The 22455-nt window shown below is 40.0% G+C and overlaps 1 protein-coding gene across 1 annotated transcript; it reads right to left on the bottom strand.

The window, feature by feature from the left end:
* Positions 1-1338: 1338 nt before the first annotated feature.
* On the bottom strand, positions 1339-9755 carry paqr7a (progestin and adipoQ receptor family member VII, a). Its single transcript, XM_023265593.3, has 2 exons — positions 9618-9755; positions 1339-5023 (listed from the first exon to the last, which is right to left on the bottom strand). The coding sequence occupies exon 2, from the start codon at positions 4984-4986 to the stop codon at positions 3928-3930; it is 1059 nt and encodes a 352-aa protein (XP_023121361.1). The 5' UTR covers positions 4987-5023; positions 9618-9755; the 3' UTR covers positions 1339-3927.
* Between the last annotated feature and the right edge of the window lie 12700 nt (positions 9756-22455).

The raw sequence follows: 22455 nt of genomic DNA, 5'->3' as shown, positions 1-22455 counted from the left end.
AACCCCTGACCAACTAGGAACATACCAGAGGGTACTGCATGGTGCTGCAGAATGCTGTGGTAGCTGTTTTGGTTCAGGGTTCCTCTCACTCTGTACAAGTCACCAACCCTGGATCCAGCAAAACAGCCCCAGACCATCACACTTCCTCCTCCATGTTTGACAGTTGATGTCACACATTGAGGAACCATCCTTTCACCTACTCGACATTGTACAAAAATCCTGCGTGATGAACCAAAGATTTCAAATTTTGATTCATCAGTCCATAATACCTTCTTCCAGTCTTCAGTAGTCCATTGGCAGTGCTTCATGGTCCAGGCAAGCCTCTTTTTCTTATTCTGATGTCTTAGCACTGGCTTTCTTGCTGCAGCTTGACCTGTCAAACCAACAACTCCAATTCTTCTCTTCACAGTTGAAACTGAGACTTCTTACTACGACCACTATTAAGCTGTGCTTAGAGATGTTGTCCTGTGAGCTGCCTATCACCAACTTGTTGACTCTCAGAAACTTGTCTTCTGATTCCGTTGTGGCTTTGGGTCTTCCAGACCTCTTCCTGTCAAGAGTTACCCCCCAGTTTCTGAGCCTTTTGATGGTGAAGAAAACTGGACTCACTGACACCTTGACTTTCTTCACAATTTCTCTGTAGGAAAGACCTACATTTTTAAGTGTTATAATGGTCTGTCTCTCTTCTATTGTTAATTGCCTTTTCCTCGTCATTTTAATAGCAACACACTACTTTCTGCAGTACTATACTGTTCAAATAATGCTCTGGAGGGTATGGTGCCACGGTGTGTTCCAACACTACTTTTATGCAGAGGGGGTTGTGAGTAATCAAGAAAAGCTGGAACACTTGTAGCATTTGGTAGCAGCAACTTTCAAGGCTTGATCACCGACCATTGCTGCAGAACAGCTTGAAGTCGTTAACCCATTTCTTGTTCCCTGAAAAGACCTTTTTGTATAATTCTCAAATGTACATTATTTTTCAGCTTCGGGTAACCTCACCTTTGTACCATTTTAAGCTATTCATTGGACTTGAACTACTTGAATTTCAATAAAAACCTGGGGAGCTCTAAAACTTTTGACTGGTAATGTATCTGCAGCCTCAAATTCATTCATTGTCCTGGAAATGAGGAAATGTAACACACAGAGGCCATCAAGATGTCAGGAGATGAGAAGTCACATGATTCTAAATGTTGCACACATGGACGTCAAAGGAAGTTAGGGGAGAAGTTGTGCTCTAACAAGAAAGTTATTCTGAGTTGTTTAAATCTTGCTGATTTTAGATCCTGGTCAACAGCAGGTATCAGCTATACTGAATTAACTCCCACAGACATTAAATAGTGACATTGCATTCAGCTTTACTTAGTTCGCTCATGTAACATCCACGCTAACTTTTTAATAATTCCAAAAGGCACAAACAAGTTTTACAGTAGGACACAACACTGATTATCAGTACACATATAAACCATGTTTACAATAAGACATTCAAAAAGTTAAGACTTTCACGATACATTAAATCCCTCATACAACATCCAGCTTCAATAGAGTACACTCTAAAGGCAGTACATTAACTTATGTCGGTGCTAGAACAACAACATAAATAAACATGTTTTCGTGTGTCATCAAAGATGTTGTGATTGTAATACAAGTCGTTATCTCTGAGAATCTCTCTCAAGATCTCATTTTCAAGCCAAGGTTTGACATAAAACGTGAAAACAACAGGCTCTCAAGGCACACTGATAAAGGCACAAAACACTAACATTAAGTTCACTGTAAAATGGCAGATTTTTTAAAACACGTGTTCTTATTGTTCCTGAACTTGGATTAAGAAGACAAAAATCATCATTAAGTAAAATACAGGCACAGTGTGAATAACAAAATCTCAAGTACCACACTTTCAAAATATCAAAAATAAATATTTGCACATTTTAGTTGTAGTTCCACATATTATCACAAAACATTCCAACAATCTGATGACTGAACAAACTCAACTGCACGCCATCAGTTTTATCAGTAACACTCACAAATGGTCAAACACAGTAGGCAGTGAAATCTCAGCTATGATAGGCTTTAACCTCATCCTCCCAGTTCATGCCAGAGATTTTCTTGAAACAAAAATTAATGTGAAAACTTCCAGTTTGTGCCTTCAAGCCAACATTCAGTATATTTCCGATTTTTTCTCAGCCTCATCATCTCAGTTCATTTTTGTAATTTGTGCTGAACATTCCCAAAACCAGAAGGACAAATTAAAACTTAAGAATTGTTGTTGAATGTTTAAGATCATTTAAGTCAATAACATTCAATACCGAAGAATCTGAAGAATTTCAAAATTTTATCTCCACTAGTTTTCATATTCTTGCAACCAAATACTGATTTAGTGTAGTTTTAAATTTGGCTCTCCATAGAAAACTAGCTGCACCACGTCTTGATAAACATAATTTCAGAGCTGAAAACACACTTTTCAGATAATTTGTCTTTATATACACTAACTACTGTTCAAAAGTTTGGAGTCACCCAGGCAATTGTGTGTTTTCCATGAAAATTCACATTTTTATTCATGTGCTAACATAATTGCACAAGGGTTTTCTAATCATCAATTAGCTTTTCAACACAATTAGCTAACACAATGTACCATTAGAACACAGGAGTGATGGTTGCTGGAAATGGGTCATTGAAATAAAATGCTTTTCTTTCAAAAATGATGCCATTTCTAAGCGACCCCAAACTTTTAAACAGTAGCGTATTTCCAAAAATATGCATTAAAACAAATTACAAGCCCGGTTGACCCTCTAGTCAAGTGGTTACAACGTGAGCACAAATGCAGTCAAACACTTAGCCTGGACCTTCACCACATGCCAGCGCCCTGCTCCGTTTCCTCACATTACCAGTTTATCTCCACTCTCTTTAAATAATAAAACGTGAAAATGGCAAAATATAATTATTATACTTATAATCAATATACTAATTTCTTTTTTAATTAGCTCATTTTTTATGCTTTTCGCTGGCAGTAACAGTACACACAGTGGTTTTATATCATTGGTAGGTATTTGTATTGTGTTGACTACAAGGTTTTCTAGCTCTCATTTCTGTGAAATCTTATCCAATCCAATAGCTCGGACATAAACTCTGCTTTCATGAAGCTTCTACTTTTTCAGTTTTTGTTAGTGTTGTCAAAAAGGCAAGAGCTGAGCTTTAGGTACATTACTGAGGCCCAAGAGGCTATATATTTTCAAAAATGCTAGATTTTACATACACTACCATTCAAAAGTTTGGGGTCACCCAAGCAATTTCACGTTTTCCATGAAAACTCACAATTTTATTCATGTGCTAACATAATTGCACAAGGGTTTTCTAATCATCAATTAGCCTTTCAACAGCATTAGCTAACACAATGTACCATTAGAACACAGGAGTGATGGTTGCTGGAAATGTTCCTCTGTACCCCTATGTAGATATTTCATTAAAAATCTGCTGTTTCCAGCTAGAATAGTCATTTACCACGTTAACAATGTCAAGACTGTATTTCTGATTCATTTCATGTTATCTTCATTGTTTTTCTTTCAAAAATAAGGCCATTTCTAGTGGTCTCAAACTTTTGAACAGTAGTGTACATAGTTCCATTGTTTAACAACTTTCAGTAAACAAGCATTCCTTATTCTTGCAACAGTGACAAGAAAACCCACAACATGAACTGGTTTGGTGAACTGACATGGAATGAACCCTTCAAAAATGCAAGAATCTGTTCTGGAATATGTTTAAGCCTTTGCTAATACGTAAAACCCTGCGTATTAGTACAAAAATTGCAATACATAAAAATATAAAACATTACCAGCCACTAACTGTTTTATCTGCAGCAAAAATAATTAGTTCCCTTTCTATCAAAGCAGTGTCTGGAATGACAGGCACATAGATGCTATGAATTTGAATCAGTTATTTGGACTTGGTTTTAAACACAAGTACTTTTTTAACTTTCCTCAGCATGAAAACAACAATTAGTGCACATGCTACCAAGGTGACCACATACAGTCCCACAAACAGAGCAGCATCGCCGGCCTCATGCAGGTGGGAGTACAGCTCCCTGCGGCTCACATAGTCTAGATGAGAGGCCTGGATCTGACACAGGGTGCAGCAGGACAGAAAAACGTGGAACATCTGATGACTCTGTCCCACAAAGTCGCAGCGTCCAGGGAAGCAGCCCTCCAGCAGGGGGACGGTAAAGAAGAAGGCACAGCTGAGGAAGAAAGCCACTTGGCTAAAGTGGTAGACGATGGCTGGGTCACTGCTGGACCAGCTGAAGAGTCTGATGGCCACAGGACTGCTGTCCCAGATGTAGGCGAGCGCTGAGGGCACCACCTGGCACACCTTGCGCACCCACGACGGCAGGCTGTGGTTGCAGTATTTCCCATAGCAGCATCCAAGGCATGAGAGACAGCTGAGCACAGTGGCAGCAGGCATGAAGATCCCCTGCAGGTTTCTGTGCAGACCGTCATCCACAGCGTAGTAGAAGTGAACCACAGCGCTGCCGTACTGATACTGTGCCACCCCGACATAGTCCAGGAAGAAGAAGCAATGGTGGCACAGCTCAGATTTGCCACCCAGTAGGTGAGCTGCGACGCTGAATGCCGAGTAGATCAGCGATGACAGGATGAGGATCAACAGGGGCCACGAATGCTGGTCCTCAACAAAGTCCACGGTCTCAGCCAGCTGACGCAGCTTAACCAGAAACACCAGGAACGCCAGCAGGTGAGTCCAGATGTTGAGGGTCTCGTTGTGGCGCTGGAACATGGACAGGAGGTAGTAGCGCCAGTTCTGGTTGAGGGGTCGGTAGCCGGTGCAGACGTAGCGCTCCCTGAAGTAGTAAGGAACCTCGGTGTCTCTGACGGTGCCGGGCATGGAGGGAGCCGCCTCAGTCAGCATCTGAGGAACCTGCCTGATCTGCTGCAGGCTGATGAACACTCGGCTGATCCTCTCTGTCACTATGGTCGCCATGGTGGACAGCAGCTCACTGATGCACGCTGGGTACTTCCTGCAGAGACAGTTTTAAGAGGTGAAATCCAGAAAAATTAACAGCTGCTTAAGACTTTTAAGTAGCATCTAAAAAAATGAAAATACAATCATCATCCATCCATTATCTATACACCATTTAATCCTCATTAGGGTCATAGGGGGCTGGAGTCTATCCCAGCTGACTTTGGGTGAAGGCAGGGGACACCTGGACAGGTCACCAGTCTATCACACGGCTAGATATACAAACAAACAATCACACTCACATTCACACCTACAGACAATTTGGAATCAATTAACCTCAGCATGTTTTTGGACTGTGGGAGGAAGCTAGAGCTGGCTTTTGTTTATTGTTTACAAGAAAAACTAACAAAACTATATTCTTGACAATTTCAATAAGTCAGTTGTCAACATTGTCAGTATCAAAGTCAACAAATAACAGAGAACGTGTTCAAAACTGAACTATCACATCATCAAATTAATATTTAGTAGTCCTTCCATTCGCACGCAGTAGAGCTCTAATCCTGGCTGGCATGTTCCCTACGAGCCTTTCACACTGTTGAGGGGTGATCTTGTCCCATTCTTCTTGAATTACCACTTTTAATTCTTCTATATCCTTTGGTTTACGCTTTGAAACAGACCTTTTGATAATCCACCACAGATTTTCAATGGGACTCATGTTCGGGGATTGAGCTGGCCACTCTAAGACCTGGATACTGTGCTCCTGCAGCCAAGTTCTACTGGCCCTAGATGTGTGTTCAAGGGGCATTATCTTGTTGAAACATCCAGTTTTGACCTTGATGGAACAGTGCACGTGCAGAAGGACACGTGGATTCGGAGAATGTCACAATACTTGAGTTCAATGTGCCATCACAGACAGTGAAATGACGAACACCAGCAGCACTCATGCTTTCCCAAACCATGATACTGCCTCCACCATGCTTGACAGTAGGTACTGTACATTCTGGAGATAATGCTTTGCCTGACCTTCTGTGTAGCCTCACATTAGCAGGAGGAAGACAAAGCTGGAAACTGGACTCATCTGACCACAGAATCTTTTTCCAATTCCTGGCTGTCCAGTTCTTGTGTGCTTGGGCCCAACAATGCCAGGCTAACCTCTGTCTCTCATTGAGCAGGGGCTTCTTGACAGCCTTGTAGGACCTTAAGCCATGATCTAAAAGTCGACCACATACAGTGTGCGTAGATCACTGGACACCAGTTTGGTTTGACCACTGCTGCTGAAGCTCCTGTGGTTTTCCCTGCACATGCAGATCAGGATGCAGTCATTTCTTGCTGAAGAAACCAGATCTTGGTTTGTCTTCCAAGCTGTTGGTTCGTCTGTATTTCTGTAGAGTGTATCCAACTACTGAATGACTGCATCTGCACTTCCTGGCTATCTGGTGGCAGCTGTACCCTTCCTGGCTGAGAATCTGTCTCTTCAGACATGTTTCCTGCATTAGGTTCCTTGTTTTAGCCATTTTTGTCTCTGAAGAACTTTCAAATGTGCTGGCTTTATATAGACATGAAGCACGGCAACAAAAATTGTGTCTTCTAATAAAAAACATGATCATCATTAATGGATCACTGGCACCAAATTGACCCAATACTCAGAATTTCTTATGTATTTTTATGGAACCAATTAATTTTAAGTTTTTAATGGTGTTTTTAGGAGTTGTTGCGTATTCTGGCTGTGACTGTACTAAAACAAATTGCACTTGAAGACCTAAGAGTGATTCTTAATGCAATATTTTACAAATGCATGGGGTGTCTGAAAACTTTTTTTCTACCACTGTATGCTGCACATGAATGCACATAAATTTGGAAAATTACGTAAAACCAGCTGACTCAAGCTGGCAGTTGGTTATGGTGTGGGATACTGTTTATTGGGGGAGGTTTGCAGCAGTTAACAGGACAGGGCAGCTTTCACCTTTAATAGAAAACAAGCTTTTTGGGCATGTTGTGCTCTCTTCATTTCCACAAAGTATTTATTCAGCATTGGAACTGAACCACTGTTTGACTACAGACAAATATTTAGCATTTTTGAGAGAAGACACAAACGCAAAGACCAGTCTCTGGAAGAGTCATGGTTACCTGATTTCAAACAGCAAAACACAGAACTGATCACAGCAAAGAAACAAGTAGGAAATACAGTCAAGAAATATTTACACCTTGTCTCCCTCACCAAAAAAACACCAATCAGTGTGGTTTAGATGTAACTGTAGATGCACTTTTTGAACCCTAGACAGAACCATGCTAAGCGTCCCCCCTGCTTCCAGTCTTTGTGCTAAGCTAGGCTAACCGTCTCCTGGCTGCAGCTCCATTCTAAAAAAGCAACAAGTGGCTTCAGTTTTTCACCTGTTTTATACTACATTTCCTGGTCAACAATAGATTGAAAAGTTATTTCATGTTTTATGAGATGAGGGCAGAAATGCAGCTCAGAAAGTTTATTTTCACAACACTTCATATTCCATCACATAATGAATCCTCTCTTCCTTGGCGCTCTGTGTAGCAGTAGGTGTTGGGGAGTCTGAGCGGCTGAGATTTACATAGTTGGTCCTTTATGCTAATTACTTGCACGTCACAGTTTTTCATCAGAATGAATGATGGCGGCTCTTGAGGTTGCACAAACTCCAGCCTGCCAGGACACCGAGGTCAAACCTTTCCTAACCACGGAGCTGCTTTCTTGCTTGATCTAGTTTCGTGCAAATGGAGAGGCTTAACTGCTGCATCTGCAACGGATAACACGGTCATGTGCACCATTCATTTTAGACTGGACGGTTATGTTTCTGGGGATACGGTTCTGGACGATGGATGTTTAAGCCAGCAGAGTAAATGCTGGTTTGGTTCTTTCTGTACACAGCTGCTTCAGTTGGATTGCTCAGAGATTCAGCTTGGGAAAAAAAAAGTGAACTGTGCAGTATGAGCCTTCATTTAAGTTTCTTCAGCTCTCTCCCACCTCTTCCTATCTTATGAAGCACCACAAGCACAGTGCCAGTTTATGTATGACGATGAGTGATCATTTCTGTACTTTTTGGTAATTACGACAGAAAAACATGATGAAAAGGCAACGGAAGGTACACTCATTCACAATGTGAGCCCCATGAATCCTGACATCGTCATCTTGGAACATGCCCATGACATCAGGGAAGAAAAACTGCACTGATGGAAAGATCAGGTCATTCAGTATATTCAGGTAGTCAGCTGACCTCATTCTTTGGACACATACCACTGACAAACCTGACCAACCCCAGATCATGACCCTAACCCCCACATGCTTGTAGGCACTAGGCATGATGAGTGCATCACTTCATGCACCTCTCTTCTTACTCTGATGCACCCATCACTTTGGAACAGGGTAAATCTGGACTCATCAGACCACATGACTTTCTTCCATTGCTCCAGAGTTTAATCTTTATGCTACCTAGCAAATTGAAGCCTTTTTTTCTGACTAGCCTCACTGATCAGTGATTTTCTTAGAGCTACACAGCTGTTTAGTCCCAATCCTTTAAGTTCCCTTCGCATTGTGCGTGTGGAAATGCTTTTACTTTCACTGTTAAACACAGCCGTGAGTTCTACTGTTGACTTCCTACATCATCTAAGAGTTTGTTCCGACCACATTTGTTTCTTGAAGATGATGGTTCATCACTATCCTTCAGGTTTTAATGATCCGATTTTAGTAGTTTCAGAAATCTCCTCAGTTGTTTTCTTTGTTTGATCCAGGCCAATAATTTGACCCTTCTGAAACTGATTAACATCCTTTCCGTGATCACAGGATATGTCTTTGAACGTGGTTGTTTATGAAATGAGAAGCTCCTCACTGCACCAGCTAGGGTTAAATAAGTTGTTGCAGCTGAAACATATTCATCACTGCAGTAATTATCCAAGGGAAGGCACTTTCCTATTTGCTTAGTTAAATCCAAATGGCGAATTTTTTTTCATTTTGGCTAATAAAGCTGACATCACAAAGGCCTGTCAGTAGATGGAAAAGATCTATTAGTGAGTCACCTGCTGTGCCACGTGCGTAAAAGGCGCACAGCTTCTCTCTGAATACCAAGATCCTGTGGATGAAGTTCCAGCTACAGCATGTGAAAGTGTCCCAATAAGGCTTTAGAGGGAACATGTTAAAAAATCAATAAATGCTACGGAAATATATTTGGGGGAGGGGGGATGTCTACTTCATTTCCTCTACATCTGAATTCACCCGTGTGTCCAACTTGCATGTTGCTCTTTCAGGAACGGACTTTTCATCTCATTCTCAGAGAAAACCTGTTTAAAATGTGTGTTTTTCTAAACCGCAGCTTGTATAACTGGTCAAACAAGAAGTTTCCCCTTCTCAGTGCCTCCATCAGGCCTGAAGAAACACAAATCTGTCTCCTCTGTTCCCATCGGGACCGGATCCTGCCCGCTGGGTTCCTCGCCTGGGGCTAAACCGACTCTGTCCTGCCGGTTTACCGACAGTCCTGGAGGCGGCACCGTCCAGGACTAAAACCGAGGCCGGTGAGAAAAGTTGCGCCGCAGCCTGAACCCTCAGAGTAACTTCCTCCACCTTGTGTCCATCACCTGAGCGGACAGTTTCACCCTCCAGCACCACAAAGCTTCTCTCTGAAATGTCTCACCTTGTCCTGGTGGCTGCTTTCCTTCAGGTCCGCAGCTGAACCTCTTCCTCGTCCCTGCCTGTACACCACAGCAGATATTCCGCAGATTGAGACGCTGTTCTGAAGTTAAAAAAGCTCCATCAAGCTGCTGATCGTCGGCAGCATCTTACCGGAAGTGCACTGATTTTGCTACAAAAATAAAAGCTTTCTGACTGCGGTTTCTTTTTTTTCTTTTTTATTGACTAATGTTTTGTCCCATACAATGGAACACATTTTAGTAAATTCACAGCACAATGCTGGTCTCGGTGATTTCTCCGCAGTAGAATATATATATGTATAGGCTCTCATTCAAAAGTTTGGGGTCAATTAGAAACGTCCTTATTTATGAAAGAATTTTTTTTTCAATGAAGATAACATTAAATAAATTAAAAAATGCAGTCTAGACTATGTTAATGTGGTAAGTGACTATTCTAACTGGACACAGCTGTTGACGTAGTGTTCACTTGCATCTTGCAATGATACAGAAATCTTTAACAAATCTGTGGATCCAGACTATAAGCCACATCACTGCCTAAATCTAATCACGTGGTCCTTGTTTCATTTCTGACCTTCCTTGAAAATTTCATCCAAATCCGTTTGTCCATTTATGAGTAATGTTGCAAACAGACAGACAAACAGATGGACAAACATACGCTGATCATCACATAACTCCACTATTCCTTGGCGGGAATTAATCTGTGGAGAGGCATGATCGTTGCACGTCAGCATGTGTTTTATTCTGAAAAATGACACCAGGAAATGTGCTGTACTTATCATTTTCTGGATTCTGTTTGATCAAGAGCAGGAATGAGGTTTGCTGCAAGGACAGGAAAGAAAAACTACCAGGGATAAACCTTCTTCACAAGAGATGCGTTGGCTTTGTCACGATTGTATAATCTGTACGTTTAGACTTTGGTAGTAAAGAAGGTCGTTTAGTCATGCGCTCTCTGGTGAATAGATTTTAGGGGGGGAAAGAAAAGAAAAAAGAAAAGAAAAGAAAAAAGAAAAGGCACTTTTCAGTCAACAGAGGCTCTCTGAACTCCTTCAGTTTAAACTCCTGGCTGGATGCAGAGCTGATCCCTGAACAGCACACATGCATTTCCATTAGATTAGGGCAGCGAGGTTTTCACACTGTGTGGGTGTGAACTGCTGGAACATTCTTTGTCAGTGACTGTCTGTTCAGGAGGTTTTCAGTTTACGCAGACCTGCCAGCCTATACAATACAGTGTACAGGCCGCAGCAGTATGACCACACTGCTCACACAGGACTTCAATTGTGAGGTTTCATGACCAGCTCTCACTCAAGGAGGCCCATTTTGAACAACAGCACCTTCTTACTTCTTCTAAAAAAAAAATCCAAAATATTGCAGTAGTTATTTAAATGTTTAGAATATAGCACAAGATAATTTCAGCAGACAAAAGGAAAGTCCTACATGTAGCTGAAGCTCCCACAACCAGACTGGAAATACTGGTTTGTAACTGAAATATGGGATGTTTGTGTGAAAATAATCCCCTCTCTGTCATGGAAACAGCAGCTGGCTAGCTTAGTTTAGCACAAAGACTGGGAATAAGGGGAAGCAGTTTGGCACGTGGTGCTCAGTGTTTTATTGGGGTGGCCCAATATTTTGTTGATTTTGCAGGCATATGTCACTGTAGGCTCATTTCAAAAAATCTGAAAAAAGTTCCCACCAGACTCTCTCAAAATCAGCAGATTTTTTTTTTTTGTACAATAAGTTACAGGCCCTTTACATAAATTTGAGAGAGAATTTTGTGCTTTTTAATTTGTTTGTCAAGCATTTTTGAGACCTCATGACTTCATAAATACAGGACAAAAATGTGGAGTTTTTTTTGGCTGAAAAAAAACTGTTTCAAACTAAACTGCAACCAGCTGAATTTTACATCCACTCCAAGTGTCACAATCTCAAGCTAAAATATTAGCTTTGTTCGGCAGGATTTTTTCTATAACATACTTGGAGAATCAATATTATTATTCTGTCAAGGAACACAGTGGAGTTATGTGACGATCGGCAGACGTTTGTCTGTCTCTCTGTCTGTTAGCAACATTTGTCAAAAATGGACTAAACGATTCAGATGAAATTTCCAGCAAAGGTCAGAAATGACACAAGGACCAAGTGATTATATTTTGACACTGATGCAGCTTATAGTCTGGATCCACGGATTTGTTAAAGATTTCTGTATCATTGCAAGATAGCGGCATGGCGTCACTGTAACTATGACAAGAAGTGAACACTACATCAGCTACCTGCTGATAATCAGATAATTGTGATCCTACTACAAATTGACAGCTGCGAACCATTAATTTTTGAAAGATTTTATCTATTGGAAATTACACAACAACTGAGCAGCCTTGGCTGAGTACTGCGCTCTCCGAGTGCTTTTCTTGTTCAAATATATCATAGTTCCAGCAGCAAAATTGCACCAGTTTAATTGTCATTCTAGTTTTCTGATAAATGACGGAAGAAAACTTCAAAAAATCAATTTTTTGGTCAATTTGAAAGTCGCATTGGTACATATACCAGGTTGATCGTCTCGCCAATATTTTCTCTGTATGAAGACAATTTTCTAATTTAGTCATATTTTAATACTTGATAAATGTAAAATTTGAGATACCATTCAGTCAAGGAACTAAAAGCATCATAATTATTGCATTGTCATTTTAATTGCATCATAGAAAAGATCATTTTTGCCTGACAAGATGTTTGACTTTCTAAAATTTTCCAATGGAAAATGCAATATAAAGCAAGTTTCCTCAGATCTCTGTAAAATAAATACAGACTGAGAAGACAGAACTCTTACTGGGAAGTATTTTGTGGAACTTTGTATAACTAGAACAGTCTACTCTGTTCTCAAATGAGTTGCACATTTATAAAGTTTTGAAATTTGTACAAAATGGAAAATAAACCAGTGATCAGTTCCCCTTAAGACTAACCCATACAGGTAGAACATGTTTGTCCTCCAGTATTCTTCTTAAAAGGCCTGTTTGCTGTGCCTTGGGGTTAGTATTACAATATGATGGGTTAGCACAACATTATGAGGTTGGTCAGGAATGTTCTCAAGTACCGAAGCAGTTTGTGTAAGAGGGATAGAATGTATTCAATTGTTTGTATATTTGTGGGTGTGTGGGTGTAAAATGACAAGAAGATGACCACAGATGTAAAATATCTTCCTCCTCTGACTACACATTGCACTAAAATAACATCAGAAGCAGTTTTATAAACAACTCAAGCAGTTTTCCAGCTGCTCCAAAAAGGAGGGTTTGCACTGAGCAACAGTTCTCTGCTGGTTTCGGGGAAATGAGCTCCAAGACACCAGAAACTGCGGTCCGTTAACAAAAAGACTGAATTTGAACCTGTTGCTTTCACTTCACAGACAGGATTTAATTTGAAGAACATTACTGGGCTAAAATGTGCTTCACAGCTGAAAAACTGGCCTCATTTAAATTTACTCTGATGGTAGTAATGTGTAATTTTAAAATAGTAAGTCAGCCGCACTCTGGGCAAATGAACATGACAGCTAATAATCATTATCTAATAGATGAGAGCCATTTGAATAGCCTCAGTGGTGATTTGGATGATGATATATTACTGTGCATGTCTACAGAAGTGCTCTGGTAGCACCATGAACTCAGACTGAACCCTTACCTCAGCAGCTCAGGTTTGATTCCAGCCCAGGCCTATGAATGAAGGCAAAATAATGTTATAAAGGCCTGTAATATAATGTAATATCTAAGTCTGGGAACAAGAGCAATCCATAGCTTCTTTCAGATCTGCACTCATTTCTGATAATCTGAAAGCAGTTGAGTGTCTCAGCTTCACGTCTGAATGAGCACCTGGGTCAATTTTCTGTAAAACTCGCAATTTTACCGGGTCAGAGCTAGGAACATTTCTGTATTACTCTCAACATGGGACAAATCTGAACTGTATGTTGTCACATTAACAGATAGACATGCATAAGCAACAGTACTTAGAGGTTTGGGTGGTGATTTAGTGAAGGACTTTTCCACATTTCAGCACCAATACTGGTCCAAAATCATCACAGAGAGCAAAAGACAGTTTGCGTGTCAAAATAGCAACAGACTTTTTTTCATTTACTCTACAATTTTACCATTGATTACGATACAACCTAAAATATCCATAAAAACAAAGCTTTTCTGCACTAAAAACAGATACTCACAGCTTAGATCAACTATACTCATGAATATCCATCCATCCATTATCTATACACTGCTTAATCCTCATTAGGTTCATAGGGGGGTTGGAGTCTATCCCAGCTGATTTAGAGTGAAGGCAGGGGACACCCTGGACAGACCACCAGTCTATCACAGGGCTACATGTAGAGACAAACAATCACACCCACATTCACACCTATGGATAATTTAGAATCACCAATTAACCTTGGCATGTTTTTGGACTGTGGGAGGAAGCTGAGTACCAGGAGAAAACCCACGCTGCATAGGGAGAACATGCAAACTCCATGCAGAAAGATTCCAGATCCAGCTATAGCTAGCTATTTGCAGGAGTTTTTCCTCTGGCTTTATTAAATACCTGCAGCATCAGACAGCAGCAGGATCTATATGAGCATTTCCAAAAAAAGAAAGAATTGCTCATTCAGAATAACAACAGTCATTTTATTTATTTAGAATTGTAATTAAAATTGCAATTGATTATTTATTATACCCAAGATCAGATCTATCATCACACTATGTACTTTTCTTCACCTCAGGCAGGTGGGCAGTTTATCAGCTGCAGGTAAATCCTTAGTTACATAGCGGTCATCCTCAGGTTGAGTCCTGAGCTCTATCACAGCAGCCAGGATATTTTTATTATACCGTTCATAAAGAAGCAATTAGATGATTATCACACATGGACAGAATTTTCGGTGGATCAGGAATTAACAAATAAATTAGTCTGTTATTTGGACAATTTTATAAACTGCTGATTGGGTTAGGTTTAGTCTTTTATTTGTTATTGCATTATTATGTATTATATATCACTCAGTGTGCTCTCTTATCGTGTGTGTAGAAATACAATGTAAGATGGCAAACATCCGCTTGTGGATCTAATAAAAAAAGAGCCTATAATAAATTAGCTTAAATAAAATAAATGATAAAATCATAACCCTACAAAGGAAAAATATATATAACTGTATAGATAGACATTCTTAATTTCTAATCAGCTAAAACGGCTTTGACGGATCAAAAAATATGACAAAGCAAATACAAAAAATATCACACAGGACTGAGTTGTGTGCATAATGTGGATCGCTTCCACCGTGAAGCTGTTAGAAACATGTAAGTGTTACATTCACATCAGTAACCTCCTTTTTCTTCACAGTATTAAATATAGACATATGTCTTGTGCTACAAACACATACTGAGCGTGAGGTTTTCACTCCATCTCTGTTTATCTCTTACAGATGTTGCACACTTCCTGTTACTAAACACACCCATATCCTGCAGCAGGCTACTCCAGCTTTTATTGCTCTAATATTTTCTTTTAGCAGACTTTAAAAACAAATGTTCAGGCTCAACAAAAACAAAGAAAAAAACAGCAGTTTGCATCAATCTGTATGAGTTATGACAACCTCTAATGAAGTTATGTTCAACTAACAAACTACGCTGAGTTCGAGGAATTAGAATCTACAATAAATAGTATTTTAAATGATCAATTACCTCATAATTGGTAGCATAAGCACAGGTTTTTAAGTTTTTAAGAGCTCAAGATGGAAACAAATGAAGTTGTCAAGCCAATTTAATTCATCTACTACAACTGCAACAATTTTGTTTTAAATCATATAATGCAGAAATTTCAGTTTAAATTAAATTCAGTATTAAGTTGGTGTAAATACCAACATTATTATGTCAATATAACTCATCAAAACAATGTCTGAAACTTAAATGGCTTATCTATATCAATAAGTTGGATTTTTTTTTTCTTTTTTAATTTTGCAACTGTGGATTCTGTCAGGTTTCTACCACGTTGCATCTCATTCTAATTTTCAAATTTGCTGTTATTTTTTTTTGTATTAGTTAAAAATTATTTGTAACTGAGCCCACTTCCTAACTAGTGCTTCTGAATACTTCAGTGACTCCATCTGTCCTTTTTGTTACACCCATTTGTATTTAACTTCTGATTTTATTGGAAAATGATTCACTCTCTGTTCAAGGCAGACAAAGTGTAATAGTTTTAATAATGTAAAAATAGCCAAGAACTTCACACTGAACTGAAATATAGTATCTTGTGAAGGTACATCCTGCATTATCAGCCATAACGTCTGTGATATCCAGTGTCACAACATGTGTTACTTTACTTTACTATATATATAGTATAAACATTAATACATAGGACAGGATAGAATGTATTGGAACCATTACCAAAGTCACAGACACACACTACCATTCAAAAGTTGGGGGTCACTTAGAAATTTAAAAAGAAAAGCGATTTTTTTCAATGAAGATAACATTAAATTAATCAGAAATACAGTCCAGACATTGTTAATGTGGTAAATGACTATTCTAGCTGGAAATGGCTGATTTTTAATGGAATATCTACATAGAGGTACAGAGGAACATTTCCAGCAACCATCACTCCTGTGTTCTAATGCTACATTGTGTTAACTAATAGTGTTGAAAGGCTAATTGATGATTAGAAAACCCTTGTGCAATTATGTTAGCACATGAATAAAAGTGTGAGTTTTCATGGAAAACATGAAATTGTCTGGGTGGCCCCAAACTTCTGAACGGTAGTGTACATCTGTAAGAAAAATTTGGAATTAAAAAAACTTGAACACTATTGCATCTGCTTGCACATAAACTAACCTGACAAGTTACTTTAATATGCACTGTGTTACGGCCAGCGCCTCCTACCCCGTGTGTGTGTGTTTTAACCAAATATTGTGAGTATGCAAATAGGGCTGTGTGATCCCCACTCCCTGGTTGGACCGTGACAGCAGAGGCGTGGCTGCGACCAGGAGTCCAGTGATTGGTGCGGCGTTCACCAGGCTGACCAACCGAAAACTGCCAACTCCTTTAAAAGAGTTGTCAGTTCAACTGAACGGGGCAGCTGACTTCCAGCGTGCCATTCTGTGTTCCTGTGTGGTGGAGGCAAGATAGACTGTGTGGTAGGAATTGGGCGAGGGTTAGAATCAAAAACTGATACAGCTTCATTTGATTACAGGTAGTTCCTTATTGTCTAGTTTCACCAGGATTAGGGGTGCTGACTCCTGTGTAAGTTTTGTTTTGTCAGTTCCCATTTAGTGAGCCTTTTTGTTCCGTTTTTCTTCTGTCCGCCGCGATGGTAGTGTTAAGTTCTCCTTATGAGAACTCTTTTTGTGTTTTGCTATTTTCTTTGATTTGAGCAGCACCCACCAGCCCTCTTCCTTAGTTTTGCCTGTTTGTATAGTAACGTGCACATTTCTGTTCAACCTTCTCTGTAATAAATAATTTGACTTTTACCACCAACAACTGTTTATGTTGCTTCCCTTCCCCCCCGAGCCGGGGTTGTAACATAAAATGGGGGCTCGTCTGGGAACTGGGATGCGACCCCTAGAGGCGAAAATCTCTGCCATTACTGGCTATCCGGTGCCTTCCACCCGTAGAGCCCTACGCCGTTTCCTCGGCATGGCAGGTTATTACAGGTGTTTCTGCCGTAATTTCTCCACTGTCGTTCGTCCGCTGACAAACTTGCTCAGCACCAAAGTTGATTTTGTGTGGTCCCCCGAGTGTCAACATGCCTTCGAAAGTGTAAAGTCTCTTCTTTGCCATGCCCCATGCCCCTGTCCTCGCTGCTCCCGACCTCTCCAGGCCGTTTAAGCTGGAGGTTGACGCCAGCGCGGTGGGAGCAGGTGCAGTCCTGCTACATGCTGCTGGAGTTGATCGACCAGTCAGTTATTTTTCCCGTAAATTCCTTAAGCACCAGCTATTATATTCCACCATAGAGAAGGAGACCCTTGCATTGTTGTTATCACTGCAGCACTTCGAAGTTTATATTGGTTCAAGTCACTGTCCTGTCGTGGTAATGACCGATCATAATCCCCTTGTTTTTCTTTCTCGCATGTACAATCACAACCAACGCCTTATGCGCTGGGCGTTGGTTGTGCAAGAATATAACCTTGAGATCCGTCATAAAAAGGGTACTGAAAATGTGTTGGCAGATGCCCTGTCCAGGGTGTGGTAAGTATAGGTGACAGTGATATTAGGATAAACATGTTGAGTGATGATGAATCTTTAAAAAAAAAAAAAAAAAAAAAAAAAAAAGTCGATACGATTTTTATCTTAAGGGGAGGGGTGTTACGGCCAGCGCCTCCTACCCCGTGTGTGTGTGTTTTAACCAAATGTTGTGAGTATGCAAATAGGGCTGTGTGATCCCCACTCCCTGGTTGGACCGTGACAGCAGAGGCGTGGCTGCGACCAGGAGTCCAGTGATTGGTGCAGCGATCCCCAGGCCGACCAACTGAAAACTGCCAACTCCTTTAAAAGAGTTGTCAGTTCAACTGAACGGGGCAGCTGACTTCCAGCGTGCCATTCGGTGTTCCTGTGTGGTGGAGGCAAGATTGTCTGTGTGAAAGGAATTGGGCGAGGGTTAGAATCAAAAACTGATACAGCTTCATTTGATTACAGGTAGTTCCTTATTGTCTAGTTTCACCAGGATTAGGGGTGCTGACTCCTGTGTAAGTTTTGTTTTGTCAGTTCCCATTTAGTGAGCCTTTTTGTTCCGTTCTTCTTCTGTCCGCCGCGATGGTAGTGTTAAGTTCTCCTTATGAGAACTCTTTTTGTGTTTTGCTATTTTCTTTGATTTGAGCAGCACCCACCAGCCCTCTTCCTTAGTTTTGCCTCAGTTTGTATAGTAACGTGCACATTTTTGTTCAACCTTCTCTGTAATAAATAATTTGACTTTTACCACCAACAACTGTTTATGTTGCTTCCCTTCCCCCCCGAGCCGGGGTTGTAACACACTGATACAAAATAGTTCCAATTAAGTGAGAAAATCGGAAACCTGCAACAAAATAAATAAATAAATGTATGAACAATGTATTCTGATTTCTTTTACCCCAAATGCCTTCTGTTCATAGATCTCTTTGCCTGTTTCAACCTGTTTCCCCGTAATGGCACTGTTGTTTGTCTTTCAACTAAAACTTGTTTCTCTGCATTTCCAGGCACCATGACTGGTGACTCTACATTACATCCACACAGGGGCAGTGTTTCTTTTTGTAAGCAGGAGGTGGCAGCAGGAAGCAGCTCGTTCAGAGATGGACAAATGCAGTGGCTTATTATGTTTTTTAATTACACTGAAAGGTAAAATCAGTTGTGTTTTCTTATTGGCTTATTATGGCAGTTTGTCTTAAACACCTCTGAGAGAGCATTAAAGTACATCAAAACTCCAGGCTGCACCAGGGCTGGATTTACCTGCCCAGGAGCTTTGGGCTAAAAATTAGATGTGGTCCCCGATTCCTCTCTTCCTCTGTATGTTTAGCATGTATCCGCTATTATATTATGGCCAAAGCCCCAGAGATCAACTACTGTCTGTGTTCTGTATAAACTGTTCCTGCATGTATGAAATAGTTTGTGATATTTTAGTGAAATTAATTTTAGTGGATTAAGCGGTGTATCAATAATGGATAGATGGATCACAGGGAAGTGACACAGAAACTGATATTTCCTTGTAGTTAATCACTGCAGGCTGATTAGTCCATTTTTCAAACTACACGAGGACTCATGTATAACAAGCTTTTTTACTTCACCAAACTTTTAATCAAATCTGGAATGGTTGTTTCACATTCTGCTTTTTAAAATAATGGATATACAATTCATGTTACATTAGGGTTACGATGTAAGTCCAGTTCTGTGAATATGTGCGCCGTCCTCTAACAGGCTTCACTATTAGTTGTATGAGGTGACCTGAATTTAGTCTGAGGTGGCTACACTGGGCCACCCTTGCCCTCCTGCCCTGCCTGTCACATATCACCTGTTGGAGGCAACTCTAGGGTCCATTTTTAATTTGAGTATGTACTAAAAAAAAAATAAATAAAAAAGTTGCCATGTGTTGCATTTTGATTGTTGTAGCAGACAAACTGTTAGTTTGTGTGATTCACGCTGCTTTTATTTAGTTGTGCATTTTGACTGAGGAACTACTTCCAGTACAGTTTGACCTTATGATCGGCTGGCACTATTGCGAATTCCCGAGCAAATCTTGACCACTAGCTAATTGCCACATAGTGATCCAAGTCAGCTGAGACCTGACGGATCCTGGAACTGTTTCCCTCTTTGCAGATTTGGGAATCTGGCCTTGCACAACAAAGAGGTCCAAAAATGTGAAGCCTAGTGAATTATCGAATAGAAAATCGATATGGCAGTTTCAACAAATTACACGGAATCAATTCATTGATTCATTATGGGAACGTGTGTGTGTGCGTGTGTGTGTTCTTTTATGTTAAGTGACATTTCACCAGGTTGATGAAAAACACGTCACCTCTTAGGACTTTGTAATGGTTAATAGAGTGTTTCTTCTTTCAGGGCCTTATTAGCCAGTAAAAATGATAACTTTTTACCTTCTTTATTCTTTTGTGCAACCTTTCTGCTAAATTCGCTTTCCCAGTATGCTTTGAAAAGTGTAGAATTAGATCCTCATTTCATTTCCTGGCTGGGTAACTACTGTCCAGGGAGCTGAACTGCAAACTAGTGGACACATGACATTTTACTTTTCAGACCTTTGACTGAAAAGGATAGCGTGTCACCGACTTACAGTCCCTAATGCAGCACATCTCCTGGCTTAATTGGGTTGGATGGCTCAGCCAGATATTGAGGTGGCATTTTGCCGGAGAATTCCCTCAGCTCCCCGATGATGAGCCCAGTGTGCCTTCGTTTATCAGCGTCTGCCCGCTTTTGCTGAGTAGTTTGTTTTTGCCCTTCGCACGATTTATCACCTGTCACATCTAATGGGACCCAGTATGGAGTACACAGGGCTCCGGCACATCCCCTAGGGTTCATCTTGGGTTCCATTTCCACCATTGCCATAGATAACTCCTTCAATAGCTGGAGCCCTCCACCTCCACTGCACTGGAGGGTTCTCCGTGTGCTGGCATGAAAACAAATAGAGGGCTTTTGCAGTAAACCGAATAGAAGTCCCATTACTGCACTTGTGGTTGAACTGAATTTGGATTATAGCAATGGTCCTGTTCATACTTGGAACTGAGGAGTTTTGCTGATAAATGCAACATATTTTTTTGTTTTCCAGAGTTTCTAAATGGACATATTTTAAAGGTAAAAGCACAGATGATGCACTAAACACAAAATGCCATGGGAGAAAGTGGCTAGAAAGTTGTAAGTTTAATTGTTTGTGTATTTGGTATGTTTTACATGTTAAGATTTATTTTAGGATCACCACTATGTTCTTTATCATATCATGATTCTCTTGTTTTTTTTCTTACCAGCATTAAGAGAATAAATCAATATTATTGTTCTTTGGGAGCAAAATAAGTTGAGATGCTATTATATTCAGTGTGTATCAAGTCTCACTCCTGAAGTGGAAATAGAGGCAGTAAAAAGTTCACTCTGGCTATTTTTATCCTTCATCCTACCGACTGAGGTCCCTGCAGATCCCTGAAGGTAACCATTTTGAGGCTGCAGGGAGGAGGTGAGAAAGAGTGGTAAACATGGAGAAACATTTGAGAAGGTTTGCTCTATTGTTCAAAACTCAAAGATGTCTTTAACTATAATAAATCAAGAATATATCTCTTTATCTTAAAATTACTGGCAACAAAATGATACCAGAATGAATCAAGGGATGGTAAAAATAAGCAAATTTAATTTTACGCAGTATGCAAATCAACTATCAAGTCCTAAAGTAATGATATCCTTCTGCTTCAGATAACATCATTTACATATCTAATAATATTTTGAGAAGAAATGAGTTAATATTTTTATGTGATGTTTGTTTCTTATGGTAGTTTATTCTTGGAGATCAGTCTGTGGTTCTTGTATATTCAATATGTTGATCGGAAGAAGGTTAAATCAAATGAATAATATCAAAATATCAATAAATATTAAAAATAAAATAAAGGCATATTTTTGTAGTATTATTGTGACCTCCTATTTGTTTTCAGTTAGACTAAGAAACACTCCAAGACAAGCTGAATCACCGTTTTGTGCTAGACAATCACATTACCTCTATCAAATTACCTATATAACGTGTATATTATGACTAATGTACACAGCTTTGCAATGGTTATTTGATGCTTTTCAGTTACTCCTTGTCATTCTGTGCAAGAAATTGTCCAATAAATCCAGATCCCATGAGTTCTGAGACTTTGGACTGTGAGACTGAATGGTTAAAACAAGCAGACATCCTCAGAAAGACTTAAAAGAGGTAGATTCAAATGACAAATAGTAAACCATCTGGATTGTGAAATACATTGTTTTACAGCTTGTTTGTCAAAATAACTGCCTTGTTTGATCTAATCCTCTGGCTGCTGTCACAGATCCCGGAAGCTGCTGTTGCTGTCAAAGAAGCGCAATAGTGTCAAGTTGCACTGGATCAGAAAGAGCGCTTCCGGTTTTATCTTTCAGTGTAAAACTCAAAATAAAAGATGTGTGTAAATTTTATAAAACCACTATGCGTATTTTCTGTCATAGCTTACTCCACATGACCAGGAAAGAAATATTTTTTTGCTGCAACCGTTAATGTTGTGTTAATATTGTATCTTTTTCATATGGTTCACTAAAATTGACATGCGTGTTATTTTTGCAAGACCAAAAATCCTTTAACTTCCGGTCGCGCTCTTAGTGTTTCGGCAGCTTGACGCAG

Source organism: Amphiprion ocellaris, chromosome 15 (assembly GCF_022539595.1).
Source record: "Amphiprion ocellaris isolate individual 3 ecotype Okinawa chromosome 15, ASM2253959v1, whole genome shotgun sequence".
Lineage (NCBI taxonomy): Eukaryota > Metazoa > Chordata > Actinopteri > Pomacentridae > Amphiprion > Amphiprion ocellaris.
This window is presented reverse-complemented; position numbering and strand designations above follow the sequence as displayed.

What these genes read in the sequence shown, in the direction of transcription:
- paqr7a (XM_023265593.3), bottom strand. Translation starts at nt 4,986, where the DNA reads ATGGCGACCATAGTGACAGAGAGGATCAGCCGAGTGTTCATCAGCCTG.